Source organism: Myxocyprinus asiaticus, chromosome 43, assembly GCF_019703515.2.
Source record: "Myxocyprinus asiaticus isolate MX2 ecotype Aquarium Trade chromosome 43, UBuf_Myxa_2, whole genome shotgun sequence".
Classification (NCBI taxonomy): Eukaryota; Metazoa; Chordata; class Actinopteri; order Cypriniformes; family Catostomidae; genus Myxocyprinus; species Myxocyprinus asiaticus.
This window is the reverse complement of record NC_059386.1, coordinates 12,190,481-12,206,453: the sequence shown is the minus strand read 5'-3', so window position 1 is coordinate 12,206,453 and position 15,973 is coordinate 12,190,481. Positions and strand designations below refer to the sequence as shown.

Here is a 15,973-nt window from a genome sequence, read left to right as displayed (position 1 = left end):
CTGTGAAGCATGGGGGTGGCAGCACCATGTTGTGGGGTGCTTTGCTGCAGGAGGGACTGGTGCACTTCACAAATTAGATGCCGTCATGAGGAAGGAAAATTATGTGGATATACTGAAACAGCATCTCAAGACATCAGCCAGGAAGTTAAAGATTGGTTGCAAATGGGTCTTCCAAATAGACAATGACCCCAAGCATACCTCCAAAGTTGTGGCAAAATGGCTTAAGGACAACAAAATCAAGGTATTGGAGTGGCCATCACAAAGCTCTGACCTCAATCTGATAGAAAATTTGTGGGCAGAACTGAACAAGCGTGTGCGAGCAAGGAGGCCTACAAACCTGACTCAGTTACACCAGTTCTGTCTGGGGGAATGGGCCAAAATTCCAGCAACTTATTGTGAGAAGCTTGTGGAAGGCTACCCAAAACGTTTGACCCAAGTTAAACAATTTAAGGCAATGGTACCAAACACTAATAAAGTGTATGTAAACTTCTGACCCACTGGGAATGTGATGAAAGAAATAAAAGCTGAAATAAATCATTCTCTCTACTATTATTCTGACATTTCACATTCTTAAAATAAAGTAGTGATCCTAACTGACCTAAGACAGGGAATGTTTTCTACGATTAAATGTCAGGAATTGTGAAAAAACTGAGTTTAAATGTATTTGGCTAAGGTGTATGTAAACTTCTAACTTCAACTGTATATATATATATATATATATATATATATATATATACACACTATTCAGAAGAGAAAGGTTAAAGAATATTAGTGACGTGTTGGCATAACTCCAGAACAAATGGATGAGGTACAGGGGGTGGAAAGAGGTCCCTGCCGGATCAATAAAGACCAGAGGTATGCATTTAAGGGTTAATGTAGTGGGATGTTTTTAAATTCATGACTAAATGATAAACTGTTATTTAAAAATGGCTCTACAGCGCCCTGTTGTGGCTGAATAAACAATAACGCTCTCAAAATAAAATCAATATTGTAAAACAATCAGTTAAAATAAATATTAATACAAAAAGTTAACCTACTTAAACCTGATTTTTTTTTAAATATATTCTTAATATACTAAAAAAAAAAAAATACAAAAAAAAAAAAAAAAAAAAAATACTATTTTTATTTACCATTTTACAGTCTGTGGCATGAACTCCCGGAACGAACCATTCAGACAATTTGTTTCCCGCACAAACCCGGATGTTTCTCATTGACGCGCGTTTGTGATGTTGTAACTTTGGTTTCCGCAGCAGTAAGAGGGTCACGTTTGTTGCAGAAGCTTGAGAAGAGTTCATTCATTTCTGATAAATTTCCCTCGGCGACTGTTTTAATAAAGGCTGACAATGCTGAGAACGGTGGTGTGTCGGGCAGGGAGAGGCCTTTTAAAGGTAATACATGCTCAATGTTCTTCTGTCTGACACATGAGCTGAATTTCATATTCTGTGACATTTTCATTTCTTAAAGTTCATTAAAACGAGTCCTTTTCACACCGATGGTGTAAGTTCACTTTCAGTTAAATAGCACTTCTGATAGTCTCGTTTGAATGTATCTAATAGAAGCAACATCACTTGAGACTTGTGTCATAAGCCATCCACTTTACTTCATGAGTACAGTATGTGAACTTTAATTTAAAGCTTTGTACAAAGGACTACATTCAAATCATGACATAAATCATGGTTGTTGTCAGTTATTTTAATAACACCATTGACATTATGAAGGTTTTGTACATTTTTACAATCGCTTCATGTGCGGAATTGCGCTATTTTTAAACTGTTCCCAAGGTTTGAAGGTTTGACATATTGTATAAATTAGGGCTCTGGCTTATGTTTTTATTAAAGTTATAATTCACCCAAAAATGAAAATTCTCTCATCATTTCCTCACCCTCATGCCATCCCAAATGTGCATGACTTTCTGTCTTCTGCTGAACACAAATTAAGATTTTTAGAAGAATATTTCAGCTTTGTTGGTCCGTACAATGCAAGTGAATGGTGACCAAAACCTTGAAGCTCCAAAAAGCACATAAAGGCTGCATAAAAGTACCCCATAAACATAAGTCGTTTAATCCATGTCTTCTGAAGTGATCCAGTAAATTTTTTTTGGTGAGAAGAGAACAGACCAAAATATAACTCCTTTTTCATTATAAATCTTGATAAACAACATGTCCCACGGAGACTTGTGTCTGAAGAAAATTAGGTGACAAAACAGATTTGACCCATAAGAAGCTTAAAACGGGTATAAAAGTGCACCCTTTTGACAGTCTACACCTAAAACAATTTTAAGAGGTATTGAAGGAGTTCCCCTGTATGCTGGGCTGTTTTTTCCTTCACTATCTGGTCGAAGTTGTATAGTAAAAAACTATAATTTGCAATAATATATACGTTACATTTCATTATATTCTATCTCTCCTACATGCAGCATTCACGGCAAACTGTGCCTGCGTTGTGGGGAACCCGAGCCCAGCAGCGATGGGCTTCCAGCCTCCCTATGAACACTGTGGTTCTGTTCGTGCCCCAGCAGGAAGCTTGGGTCGTGGAGAGGATGGGACGCTTCCACCGGATCTTGGAACCAGTGAGTTCGTCCTTCCTCCCTGAATGGATTCATCATTTACTTACACATTTGCTTTCATAAGAATAATTTCCATCCCTTGAAATTACATATTATTCCTGCAGGGTCTAAACTTCTTAATTCCAATCTTGGACCGAGTTAGATATGTTCAAAGCCTCAAAGAAATAGTGATCGATGTACCAGAACAGTCTGCAGTTTCCCTTGGTATGTACCAGGCATTGCAATCTTTTCATTCCTTGTTTAGTTTGTCAGGGGTTATTGAAATTAATCAAAGTTATGTCGCTTTTAGACAATGTGACGCTACAGATAGATGGAGTCTTATATCTCAGGATACTTGACCCTTTTAAAGTAAGTTATAACAGTGCTTTGATGCTTTAGTCTAGTGTCTTTTGACTTTCTTCTGGTAATGTGCTGTCGTTCTCTGTTCAAGGCCAGCTATGGAGTAGAAGACCCAGAATATGCAGTCACACAGCTGGCACAGACAACCATGAGATCAGAGTTGGGAAAACTGACACTTGACAAAGTGTTTAGGGTATGAATACCAGACAATGACTCAGTGACGGTGATTTTTCAAACATGAAAACTTTTCATTTCGATTAAGCTATAAATAAAATGACTAATGGATTATTATAGATTTCGTACCATTACATTGTATACCTTATTGTACTATGAATAATCTGTGTTCAATTCATTTTTGTCCTCCTACAGGAAAGAGAATCCCTTAATTCCAACATTGTCCACTCTATAAACCAGGCGTCAGATGAATGGGGGATTCGATGTCTTCGATACGAGATCAAAGACATTCACGTTCCCCCACGAGTAAAAGAATCTATGCAAATGCAGGTAAGAAATTTTAGCCGTAGGAATATGCTCATAGACCATGAAGAGCCTTGACTTAATTGCATCTCGATCGCTTGACTGAGGGGATGTAACATGAATCTCTTTCAGGTTGAGGCCGAACGGAAAAAGAGAGCCACCGTTCTGGAGTCTGAGGGAAACCGGGAGGCGGCAATTAATGTGGCGGAGGGACGCAAACAGGCTCAGATTCTGGCATCTGAGGGAGAGAAGGCTGAACGGATTAACAATGCTGCTGGTGGGTTTAGAATAACATTTGTAGAAGGCTACTAGTCTGAATCTCAAAGCCTGACAAGGACATGTCCGGGTTATGTTTCACCCCAAAATCAAAAGAATAATGGGAAAATTAACGCTATATTTGTGTGATTACATTTTTTTGCATTAAGATATTATTGCACATGTGGATGTTTTAGTTTAATGTTCTCATTATTGGATTACAGTATGAATATCATGCTGTCCAGACAATTGTTTTCTTTTTCTTTTCTTAGAATATATTAAAAGCAGTAAAACAAAATCTAGCTTGATGTATAAATACTTTACCATTTCATATTATTTTTTTATAATTATAAATATTTATAATTATTTATTTATTTATTTTATAAATATGCATTTATAATTTGTGTATTAATTTATTGTAATATTTAGTGCATTGATTCACATTTCAATTTTGAAAAAGGGTGGTTAATTGTCATGAAAATGTACTAGCAATAAATAGCATCTAGCCAGAACACCCTAGCAACCATTTTAAATTAAAGTTACAGAAATACTCAAACCAGCCCATCTGGCACCAACAATCATGCCACGGTCCAAATCACTGAGATCACATTTTTTCCCCATTCTGATGGTTGATGTGAACATTAATTGAAGCTCCTGACCCGTATCTGCATGATTTTATGCACTGCACTGCTGCCTCACGATTGACTGATCGCATGGATGATTGTTGGTGCCAGATGGGCTGGTTTGAGTATTTCTGTAACTGCTGATCTCCTGGGATTTTCACGCACAACAGTCTCTAGAAATTACTCAGAATGGTGCCAGAAACAAAAAACATCCAGTGAGCAGCAGTTCTGTGGATGGAAACACTTGTTGATGAGAGAGGTCAACAGAGAATGGCCAGACTGGTTAGAACTGACAAAGTCTACGGTAACTCAGATAACCGCTCTCTACAATTGTAGTGAGAAGAATATCATCTCAGAATGCTATTCTGAGATGCGGGTTGGCGCTGTTTTGGCGGCACGAGGGGAACCTACACAATATTAGGTAGGTGGTTTTAATGTTGTGGCTGATCAGTGTATAGCAATATGACCCAGCCATATCTCGGTAATAAAACATCATGGAGACATGGGGGTGTTTCTTTTTTTTTACTCAAGCAGTCTTTAAGTATCACCCTGGCAACTGCCTAGAAATGCCATAACCATCCAAATCATCCTAGCAACTGTATGCAACACTTATATCTCAGCACTAGAAATTAGCAGAGACACGATGGTCGATTATTTTGACTCGGGCCAGCAAGCAGCAATTCTATAACACCCTAGCAACTGCCCAACCACACCTTAGAAACCAGACAGGGCACCCTACTAACCATATAGCATACTTTATATTGTTTATTTTGATTTTGGGGTGCAGTATTACCTGGACATGTTGAGAGGTTTCATGAAAATCACTCTAAAATATGTATTATTTATATTTATAATATTAACTTAATTTATGAAATATTCACTGTGTGGAATTGTACTTTTTTTTTTGTCCATGTATTGAAGGGGTTGTAGTACCCCTATTATGATTATAATAAGCTAAGTAATACATTTACATTAAATTACACATCAAACCAACTGGCTTGTTTATGTTTGTCTTTTTTTTTTTTTTTTTTTCATTGTACAGGTGAAGCAAATGCTGTTTTGGCTAAAGCTGAAGCAAAAGCCAAAGCTATCAGACTACTGTCTGAGGCACTCACTCAACAGGTAAATATGAGGATCGTTTACAAAAATTTAAATTATAAACCATGATACATTAAGTTTGTAGTAAAGAATCATTTGTTATACATTCAGTGTGTGTAATCTAATACGTTACACCTCAGACTAATATAGTGAGAAACCAAGGCATCTTTGTTGATATTGCATAACTGTATCTGTACAGAATGGAGATGCTGCAGCATCTTTTACTGTGGCCGAACAGTACATCTCTGCTTTCTCCAACCTGGCCAAAGAGTCCAACACCATTTTACTGCCCTCCAACACTGGAGACATGAGCAGCATGGTGACTCAGGTCTGACTTATTTCTGTTGCTGCCTTACAGAAACTTCGTTTTAATATTCCCTAATAATCATTATTACAAATTTGTGTCCAAATGTCTCTAGTTTACATGCATAACTCATTCCTCTCCACTCTTCAGGCATTGGCTATTTATGGGAGTTTAGCCAAGACACAAGCTCAGAGCGCAGTGGAGAGGGCGACCCCTGAGACTGCGGAGGCATCGTTGGAAGGGAACTCTGTGTCTAAAACTGAAACTGGATAGAAACACTGATTCAGAACCAAACATGTATGTGCCCATTGAGATTTATGCTGAAAGTCTCATTTTGGCACATGGTATATAAGAGACAAACTGTTGATACCTCACACATTGTGGTTATAAAGAGAAGGATAACAGATGTGAGAATATAGAGGAAATCGAATAAAAACTCAAAGTGCTATGTTGTCCTGATTTAACTACATGACTATTAATTTTGTGTTATGTTTTTGTTTCTTTCTGTTTTCCTTTATAATAAATGTTTCTCCTTCTGAAAATCGCTGACCCAATGATTGTAGAGATTCCACCATATTCATCAGATCACACTCATTTTTAAACAGGTTTTCATGTCATTCAAAATGAATGCAGTTGACGCATTGATTTATTATAGAACATTGGCAGTTGTTGTATGTTTACATCAATACAACATTTACCAGTGTTTGCACTCAAATCTACAGGAAACAACTTAAGAATGTTTACAGTAAATGCTCTAATTTGTTGAATTGAGTTTTTTCTAATGCAGAACATTGGTAAATGTATTTCTGTAAACACTAAAATAGTTCAAGTTTCATTTAAGTTTGAGGTTAACACCTGGTTTCATTTTATTTTGAAAGTAAGATATATGTAAAGAAAGACCCCATTACATTTAGATTATTGTGAAAGAGTTGTTAATGTCTAAAAAAAATAGAGTCATTGAATTTTGAGTCAATGATACACAAGATATGTTTAATAACTCCATATGTGTCTGATAATGCACATCTGTGCCGAATAATATAAACATGACATTGTTGATTTAATGTACAGTATTAACATTTATTTCAATTGTAAATGTTACATTTTTTGGTGATATCTTCCTAAAAAAATAATCAACCTAAAATTCTCATTTTTATATAAGCAACATCCTGTCAGTGACAATTCTGTTTTTGACATCAGTTTATAAAAATCAACCATAAAACACATCCCTCATTTATTATTTTTTTAACACTTAAGAACTGGTTCTAGAGACTGTTGTGCGTGAAAATCCCAGGAGATCAGCAGTTACAGAAATACTCAAACCAGCCCGTCAGGCACCAACAGTCATCCATGCGATCAGTCAATCGTGAGGCAGCAGTGCAGTGCATAAAATCATGCAGATACGGGTCAGGAGCTTCAGATAATGTTCACATCAACCATCAGAATGGAGAAAAAATGTGATCTCAGTGATTTCGACTGTGGCATGATTGTTGGTACCAGACAGGCTGGTTTGAGTATTTCTGTAACTGCTGATCTCCTGGGATTTTCACGCACAACAGTCTCTAGAATTTACTCAGAATGGTGCCAAAAACAAAAAACATCCAGTGAGCGGCAGTTCTGTGGATGGAAGTGCCTTGATGATAAGAGAGGTCAACAGAGAATGAACAGACTGGTTCGAACTGACAAAGTCTATGGTAACTCAGATAACCGCTCTGTACAATTGTGGTGCTGTTTTGGCAGCACGAGGGTCCTACACAATATTAGGCAGGTGGATTTAATGTTGTGGCTGATCGGTGTAAATACTTACTGTAAAAATTCAAATAATAAATCATTGAGGTTTTTTACATAACGGTAAAGAGAATTTGTGGGAAAATGTGCTTAACAGTCAGAAAAATAATGTCATAATTCATGCAATCTTAATGATCCTAAAAACAGGCATAATTTTCTGTATTCAAAATATAATTTTTTTATTTCTTCTACTGGGCTGAATTATGAGTTGGACATGTTCTTGACAGGTTTTTGCGAGATTCACTCAATCATCTGATGTGGTGAGACAAGTGGGATTCTGTTTGACTGTAACTATCAGGCCACAGAGCAACATTTTGTGGGGCATAATAAAAATAAACTATGCTTTTAGTCTGTCAAAACTCTTCATTAGGCTTTCAATATAAATGAGTACAGTGCTGCTCAAAAAATACACTAGTTTATAATCATTTCAAATCATTAATTTTGAAGTATACCGCACAAGTCTGTCTTACATAAATCAAATCTCATTTGTCATTTCCAGAACATATTTTATTGCTTATGAATCAGATCAGATGAAATGGACAGCTCTGCTCTGTTAAAGTTCACCTCTGAGTCTGGTGTGCAGGTCCTCTTGGTCAATTTTGGCCATCTGCTCGTACCAGCGATGGTGGGCGAGCAGGGCCAGATTACGGGCGGAGATGGCGCTCATCTCCATGGCACTGGCCGCCCACTCCACAGCGTTGAGGTAGTACAGGCGATCATGGAGGATGAATGGAGGTGTTTTGCGGTGCATTGGGCTGTAGGAGGGGTACGCAAGCCAGCGCTTCTCCGACACGGAGTCCCAGGAAAGGAAAATTTGCTGCAGATGCTCCTGAGAAAGTGGCTGAGAGGAGAAGATCTTCCACACTTTGCTTTGGCTGGCTGGGGGCTGAGAGTACCCCTTGGGAATGTGCACTGGGGCTAGAGAGCTCAGGCTGTGGATGACTGAGGCTTTGTTTTCCATTGTTAGCACATCAGAAACCAGAAAGTCTTCAGGTCTGTCTGTTGTGCCTAGATAGGACACATTGAGTAGACCGTGGACCAGGGTGGCCACTGTTTGGTGGTAGTGGCCAGGGAAGTGAGATGGGATAGAAGGGGAAAAGCCTGAGAAATTAATGTCAGATACGCCCTGGTGGAGAGGTGTGGCAACTACAACAATGTCATACAGGGAATGGGCAGCGCCAGACTTGCCGACGTAATTCAGCTCGTAGAAAGTAGCAACTGAACCTGAAAGAGGATAAAAGATTCGTTTTATCAGGTTGTGGAGAAGCATTAATTAAAAAAGCAATAAAATGGCTTGAAAATGTAGAAAACGCATGAATGCATAGTAAAAGTTTGTGCTTGCTATATTTGGGCTAGCTCGTCCCGCACAGTTTGTGCTTCAGACAAGAATGATAACTCAATTTTAACCGATCTTTTGTTCAAGGATATTTCTGAAAATTTGCGACACTGTTTGCTATGCACTAATTATCCAGTTCAATAACTGAATGTTTTTACGGAGTGTGATGGAACATCATTTTTTGGAGATGTGAGGAGATGCGCGTGTGTTACACGTGACAGAGCAGAGTAATCTTGGTTGTTAGCACAATTAGAGGTGGGCAATATAAGCAAAAATTCAAATTGTAAAATTCTTGAATTTTTTTCTATGATATATATCATGACATCCATATTTTTCAAAAATATGAAAGTTCCTTTTTAGTTTTAAATCTATGTAATGGTAGAGCTGGCATGTCCATTGCATTGAACAATTTTATCAATAAAGAAAATATTTTATTTAATGGTCCCACTTTATATAAGTGTCTTTAACTCCTATGTACAAACATTAAAATACATACATTACAAATGTATTTATAGTGTAACTACATGTTGTTCTGCAAAATTCTCACAAGATTCACATTTTCTGCAACTGAGGTTGAGGTACAGGTAGGTTTAGGTGTAGGGGATCAAGTTTAGCGTATGGGTTGGGGTTAGGGGTAAATCTAACAGTGTAACTACAGATATAATTAAATGCAGGTACTTTAAATACAAGTACAATGCAACAACACGTATGTACATAATACGTACATTGTATCAAATGCTTAAGTACATAGTAGTTATAGAAACCTACTGTAATATGAAGTGGGTCCTTTTTAATAAATAGTTATCTATTTTATTTAAACTGCATCGTTCTTCATATGCTTAAAGTGGAAAAGTCAGACCACCATAACACTGAGAACGCAACTTGTTATTACCAAGATCTTCCTAATTTTTTCTCTCAGAATGTTGAGTGATCAGAACCAGATTATTTATTCATTATTTACAGAATTTTTTAAAACATTGATGAATACCTCCAAAAAAAAAACAAAAAAAAAAACTTTGTAATTTTGATAGATTGAAAAAACAAAAAACAAGACAGACAGTCATTTAGGAGGCATTCAATTGAACTAGCATTTTGCATAACCGTAATAGAAACTATACTCAAAATGTTGTACTGGTAGACATTTCTACTTGTATATTGATATAACTGGTATATCGCCCACCCATCTGCTGCATTTCAATAGCCTAATCACGGTTGCGCTCAAGACTAATTAGCTAGTTAATGATTACTCTCTCTATGTTTTTCATCTGTTTATGAGTAAGCATACAGTATGTGTTTTGGTGTGCAGTGTGTTAGTCCGGCCAGCATCAATTACCTTACACTGAGTAAATCGCTGTGTATGATTTTGTTCCACTGAACACAAACGGAAATTTTTAAAAGAATATCTCAGCTCTGTAGGTCCATACAATGCAAGTGAATGGTGGCCAGAACTCTGAAGATCCAAAAAGCACATAAAGGCAGTGGATTAATCCATGTCTTCTGAAGCGATATGATAAGTGCAGGTGAGAAACAGATCAATATTTAAGTCAGTTTTTATTATAAATTCTCTTCCCTGCCCAGTAGGTGGCAATATGCATGAAGAATGCGAATCGCCAAAAACAAAAGAAGAATGTGAAAGTAAAAGTGGAGATTTATAGTACAAAAGAACTTAAATATTGATCTGTTTCTCACCCACATCTATCATATCACTTCTGAAGATATGGGGGGGGGGGATTTTCCCCTTTTTTCACCCAATTTGGAATTCCCAATGCGCTTTTAAGTCCTCGTGGTCGCATAGTGATTCGCCTCAATCCGGGTGGCGGAGGACGAATCCCAGCTGCCTCCGCGTCTGAGACCGCCAACCCGCGCATTTATCACGTAGCTTGTTGAGCGCATTGTCACGGAGACATAGCGCATGTGGAGGCTTCACGCCATCCACCACGGCATCCACGTTCAACTCACCACGCACCCCACCGAGAACAAGCCACGAGGAGGTTACCCCATGTGACTCTACCCTCCCTAGCAACTGGGCCAATTTGGTTGCTTAGGAGACCTGGCTGGAGTCACTCAGCATGCCCTGGGATTTGAACTAGCAAACTAGTGAACTCCAGGGGTGGTAGCCAGCGTCTTTTACCACTGAGCTACCCAGGCCCCTCTGAAGATATGGATTAAACCATTGAAGTTGTGTGGATTACGTTTTTGCTGCCTTTATGTGATTTTTGGAGCTTCAAAGTTCTGGCCACCATTTACTTGCATTGTATGGACCTACAGAGCTGAAATATTCTTCTAAAAATCTTTGTTTGTGTTCAGCAGAAGAAAAAAAAATCATACACATCTGGGATGGCATTAGGGTGAGTAAATAATGAGACTGAATAAATAATTTCATTTTTGGCTGAACTATACCTTTAAGTCTACCTGGACTGACAAACTGCTAAATTAATTGCTGTGATAGGCTTAGGTTTATGTTCAATGATATGGAAATAAACTTAACATACTGACTTTCTAAAGCAGCTTTTTGTATTGTCTAATCAATGCTGTACTCGACTGCCATAATAATGCAATGTCTTTGAATTGTCTGAATTGTTATATTTATTATGTACATTATTTTTATAATTATTTTGAGTATTATATATTAAATCATCTTTATTTGGGGGCCTTTTTCAGCAAATAATAATATATGTGATTAATTGGTTTAATCAGCATATCATGTAATTATTTTGATTCAAAATTGCAATCAATTGACAGCCCTAAAAAAATACAACTTTTATTCAGAAAAATATAGTAATAAAATAAACACTGAATGACATTACCAGTTTTAGATGGTCTCATCTTCACAGAGACAGTAGTGACACGAGCCGGGACAAGTTCAGCTTTGCTATGGTACAGAAGCCCGGAGCAAACCCTCTTATTTCCTCCATCCACTGCCCACAAACCTGAGTCAGCTCCTGCTAGAGCCACAGCACCTACAAGAGGAATACACCATATTCACAAAATGCATGACAATCTTTGCTATTAATCTGTGTTATGTCCCATAAAATAATGCACCTGTTTTATATGGCAATCATTGTTAAAGCTATAAGACTGCAACACAAACATCCTATGTAGTACAAACATACCCACAAATCCATTGACTCTGACACTCTGGCCATAATTGACACGCGTGACAGGCGCTACAATGTCATTAAGAAAAACCTGCGTGAAGCCCTCAGCCAGCATGGCCTCCTCCAGCGTCTGATTGACCAGAGTGAGGAAACCATCTCCACCCATAGCATGCAGCAGTCTCTCTACACTAGAGAATGAGTAGCCAAACTGCTGGTATTGATATATCCTATAGAGAGGAGCCAAATGGGTTAATATGAGTTTCAGTTTCAATACATACAAGTTTCAATACAAGTTATATCAACATTATTGGTGCTATGATGTTGCTTAATAACACAAAGATTATTTTGACTTGTCTCTTAGCATATTTTAAAATAGCTAAAACTGTGGTTACAGTAAAGCACTTACAATGAAAATAAATGAGGCCAAATCCCTTTCATAAATTCCTCCTTACAAATTTGCATTACAGTGGCAAAAAATAATATGTAAACCCTTTAGAATTTGCTGGTTTTCTGCATTAATTGGTCATAAAATGCAATCTCATCTTCATGTCACAAGTATATACAAAGCACAAAGTGCTTAAGCCAGCAACACACAAACAATTATAATCTTTCATGTCTTTATTAAACACATCCCTTTAAATTTACTTAGTTGTTTTGGGTCATTGTCCTGCTGCATCACCCAACTTCTACTGAGCTTCAGCTGCTGCACAGCCACCCTGACATTATCCTGTAGAAGATCTTGATAAACTTAGGAATTCAAGCCCCAAATCATGATGCTCCCTCCACCGTACTTCACGGTTGGGATGATGTTTTCATGTTGGTATGCGGTGCCCTATTTACACCATACGTAGAGCTGCATGTTCTTCTCAAACAATCTTAGTTTCATCAGTCCACAAAACATTTTCCCAGTAGAGTTGTGGAGTGTCAAGGTGGTCTTTGGCAGACTTCAGGTGTGCAGCAATGTTTTTGTTGGAAAGCAGCAGCTTCCTTCGTGGTGTCCTGCTATGGACGCCATGCTTGTTTAATGTTTTCTGTATAGTAAACTCATGAACAGAGACGTTAACCAGTTCCAATGATTCTTTCAAGTCTTTAGCTGTTACTTCTAAGGAGAGTAGCCACAGTGCTAAATAGTCTCCATTTATAGACAATTTGTCTAACTGTGGACAGATGAATATCTGAGCTCTTCGAGATATCTTTGTAACCCTCTCCAGCTTTATGCAAAGCAACAATTCATGATCGTCTTCTGAGATCTCTTTTTTGTGAGGCATGGTCCACATCAGCAGACGCTTCTTGTGAATAGAAAACTCAAAATGTTTGAGTGCTTTTTATAAGTCAAAGTAGCTCTAACCCACACCTCCAATCTCGTTTCATTAATTGGATGCTAGGTTTGCCAATTCCTGACATCTTTAGCCTAGGGGTTCACTTACTTTTTCCACAGCATTGAATATCTAATGGGATGTGTTCAATAAAGACATGAAAGATTATAATTGTTTCTATGTTGTTAACTAAGTAAATTGTAACTTTAATGAAGATGAGATCACATTTTATGACCAATTAATGCAGAAAACTGCTAATTCCAAAGGGTTCACATACTTTTTCTTGCCACTGTATTTAAGCAGTGAAGTTGTTCAAATGGTCATAATTTCAGTGGCATAGCATTTCTAGGTGGATACACTTCTAGCTATTTATCATCAAAGTCTTGATGTATTTGGATTTCTATTTAACAAATCCTTGTCTTGTATCCTAACATGTGTCATATGGAAATTACAGAGTGCAGTGGCTTGACAAGACTTGTAATATTTAATATAACTTTACACATTTTGATTTTACATGTTCCTTAGCAATAAATGATACAGGATATTGGTTAAATACATCCCATCATACACCATAATACTCAAAATCAAAGCAACACCACAAACAAACCTCATAAACTTGTCCAGAATGCCCTCCACCCACATATGCATCCGAATGAAGTTGAATCAATATCTCCACAGCATGCGTATAAAATTCACTATGAACCAGTCACTCTCTTCAAAAGTCAACTCCTTTCCGTCAAATATTGCCACTTTAGAAGATAAATCAGCTCGTGGAGACAAACCTGATGAAAGGATAAGGCTTATTCATTTCATCTAACGATATAGTTTTTTTATTAGGTTGGTTAGGTGTGGGTTTGGGTTATTCTAAAGTACGTACAATTAGCTTTATATAAAAAAAAATATAAGTCTATGGTATGTCCCCAATAAAACATGTTCCAAATCAGTTACAGTCCCAATCAAATTAGTTGTCTACAATGCAGTTGTTGGTTTTTCACTAACTGGGTGGTTTTTTGCCAAAATAAGACACAAAGTTTGGCTCAGCAAGACTAAAGTGAAAGAATCCAGTTGTGTGTTTTGAAGTACACCATGAGCTTTTAAACAGCAGCAGCTTGAGAGGAAGTGAATACTAACCAAGTTTGTCCAGAAATTGCTTCATGTGCAGGTTGAGGGGGTGAATAATGGATCCTCCTGTCTCATACTCATATCCTCCAATGTTCTCTGTAGCCAGACGCCCTCCGAAAAGCGCCGCCTCAAACACGTCAATCTTCACTCCTGGCCCAAACTCCTGCCGCAAGAAATATGCTGCAGCTGTGCCTCCTATACCTCCCCCAATTATAGCTGAGAATGAAACAGACATTTAGTCCCTCAATTTAGGCAGATCCCAACAACGTGCACATTGAGTAAGACTTATATCTGCAATTAGTGCTTTCGCAATACATGCATCATATGAACGTGGCCTTACCAATTTTCTTCGGTGACTCTTTAACTTCCGGAGCTGAAGCCAAACCCCTGCGTCCAACTTGACAAAGCCCAAGGAAGAGTAGAGTCTTCAATGACAGGTTTCTCGAAGCCATTCCGGGGATTTAGTGATGGACAAATATTGACATCTGTAAAAACTTTATAGGGTTAGTTCACCCAAAAATGAAAATTATCTCATCATTTACTCACCCTCATGCCATTCCAGATGTGTATGACTTTCTTTCTTCAGCAGAACACAAACAAAGATTTCTAGGAGAATATTTCAGCTCTGTAGGTCCATACAATTTAAGTGAATGGTGACCAGAACTTTGAAGCTCCAAAAAGCACATAAAGGCAGCATAAAAGTAACCCTCAAGACTCCAGTTGTTTAATCCATGTCTTCTGAAGCAATCCAATCAGTTTTAGGTGAGAACAGACCAAAATGCAACTCCTTTTTCATAATATATCTTGACATCAGCAGCCTCCTTGGCGATCACGATTTCAAGCTCGATTACACTTCCTAGTGCTTGAAGCTCATGCGGAGCACTAGATGGTGCTAGAAAGTGTAATCACGTTTGAAATCATGATTGCCAAGGAGTTTGCTGATGTCAAGATTTAGTGTGAAAAAAGAGTTGCATTTTGGTCTGTTCTCACCCTTCAGAAGACATGGATTAAACCACTGGAGTCTTATGGGTTAATTTATGCTGCATTTATGTGCTTTTGGGTGCTTCAAAGTTTTGGTCACCATTGACTTGCATTGTATGGACCTACAAAGCTGAAACATTGTTCTAAAAATCTTCGTTTGTGTTCAGCAGAAGAAAGAAAGTCAGACACATCTGGAATGGCATGAAGGTGAGTAAATGATGAGAGAATTTTCATTTTTGGGTGAACTATCCACCTTACTGTTTTTGGATACAAATATGAAAGCATAAATACAGTTCACAATTTCGACAGCCTGCTCATGTGCAGCTATAATAAAATATAATATATATATAATTCCCTAATCATGATATATCCCTTATTTATAACGGAAAGGACGAAGTACAGCAGAAGTCACATCGATGCAACACGTATGAGTTAAATAAGTTTACTGCCAGAAAACTCTCTATAAACTATCATGACATTTGACAAGCACGGTGTGTTTACGTTTATGTAGCTGTCAAAATGCTCTGTATCTTACCTCTTTAAGGGTCCAAATGAATAGTTTGACGAAAAAAAATATAAAAGTATTAAAGTGCATCAAGACAGGTGCATGAAATCCAGCTGCAGCAGATTCGTCCTTTAGATGAAACACGGAACCGGAAATGTGACACACATG

The 15,973-nt window shown here is 37.7% G+C and overlaps 1 protein-coding gene and 1 pseudogene across 1 annotated transcript; one reads left to right on the top strand and one right to left on the bottom strand.

The window, feature by feature from the left end:
* Window positions 1-1,203: 1,203 nt before the first annotated feature.
* LOC127433257 (stomatin-like protein 2, mitochondrial) lies at window positions 1,204-6,126 on the top strand. The gene is made up of 10 exons (XM_051684970.1): window positions 1,204-1,388; window positions 2,417-2,569; window positions 2,671-2,770; window positions 2,856-2,914; window positions 2,997-3,098; window positions 3,275-3,409; window positions 3,515-3,659; window positions 5,303-5,382; window positions 5,558-5,686; window positions 5,813-6,126. Exons 1-10 carry the CDS (start codon window positions 1,344-1,346, stop codon window positions 5,933-5,935), a joined length of 1,071 nt encoding a protein of 356 aa, XP_051540930.1. The 5' UTR covers window positions 1,204-1,343; the 3' UTR covers window positions 5,936-6,126.
* Window positions 6,127-6,638: 512 nt separating this feature from the next.
* Window positions 6,639-15,959, bottom strand: LOC127433255 (prenylcysteine oxidase 1-like; annotated as a pseudogene).
* Between the last annotated feature and the right edge of the window lie 14 nt (window positions 15,960-15,973).

Bases quoted from the DNA above. Each gene is read 5' to 3' on its own strand.
- LOC127433257 (XM_051684970.1), top strand. From the start codon at position 1,344: ATGCTGAGAACGGTGGTGTGTCGGGCAGGGAGAGGCCTTTTAAAG. The intron at 3,099-3,274 runs GTATGAATACCA...GTCCTCCTACAG, and splicing joins CACTTGACAAAGTGTTTAGG to GAAAGAGAATCCCTTAATTC. The intron at 5,687-5,812 runs GTCTGACTTATT...TCCACTCTTCAG, and splicing joins TGAGCAGCATGGTGACTCAG to GCATTGGCTATTTATGGGAG.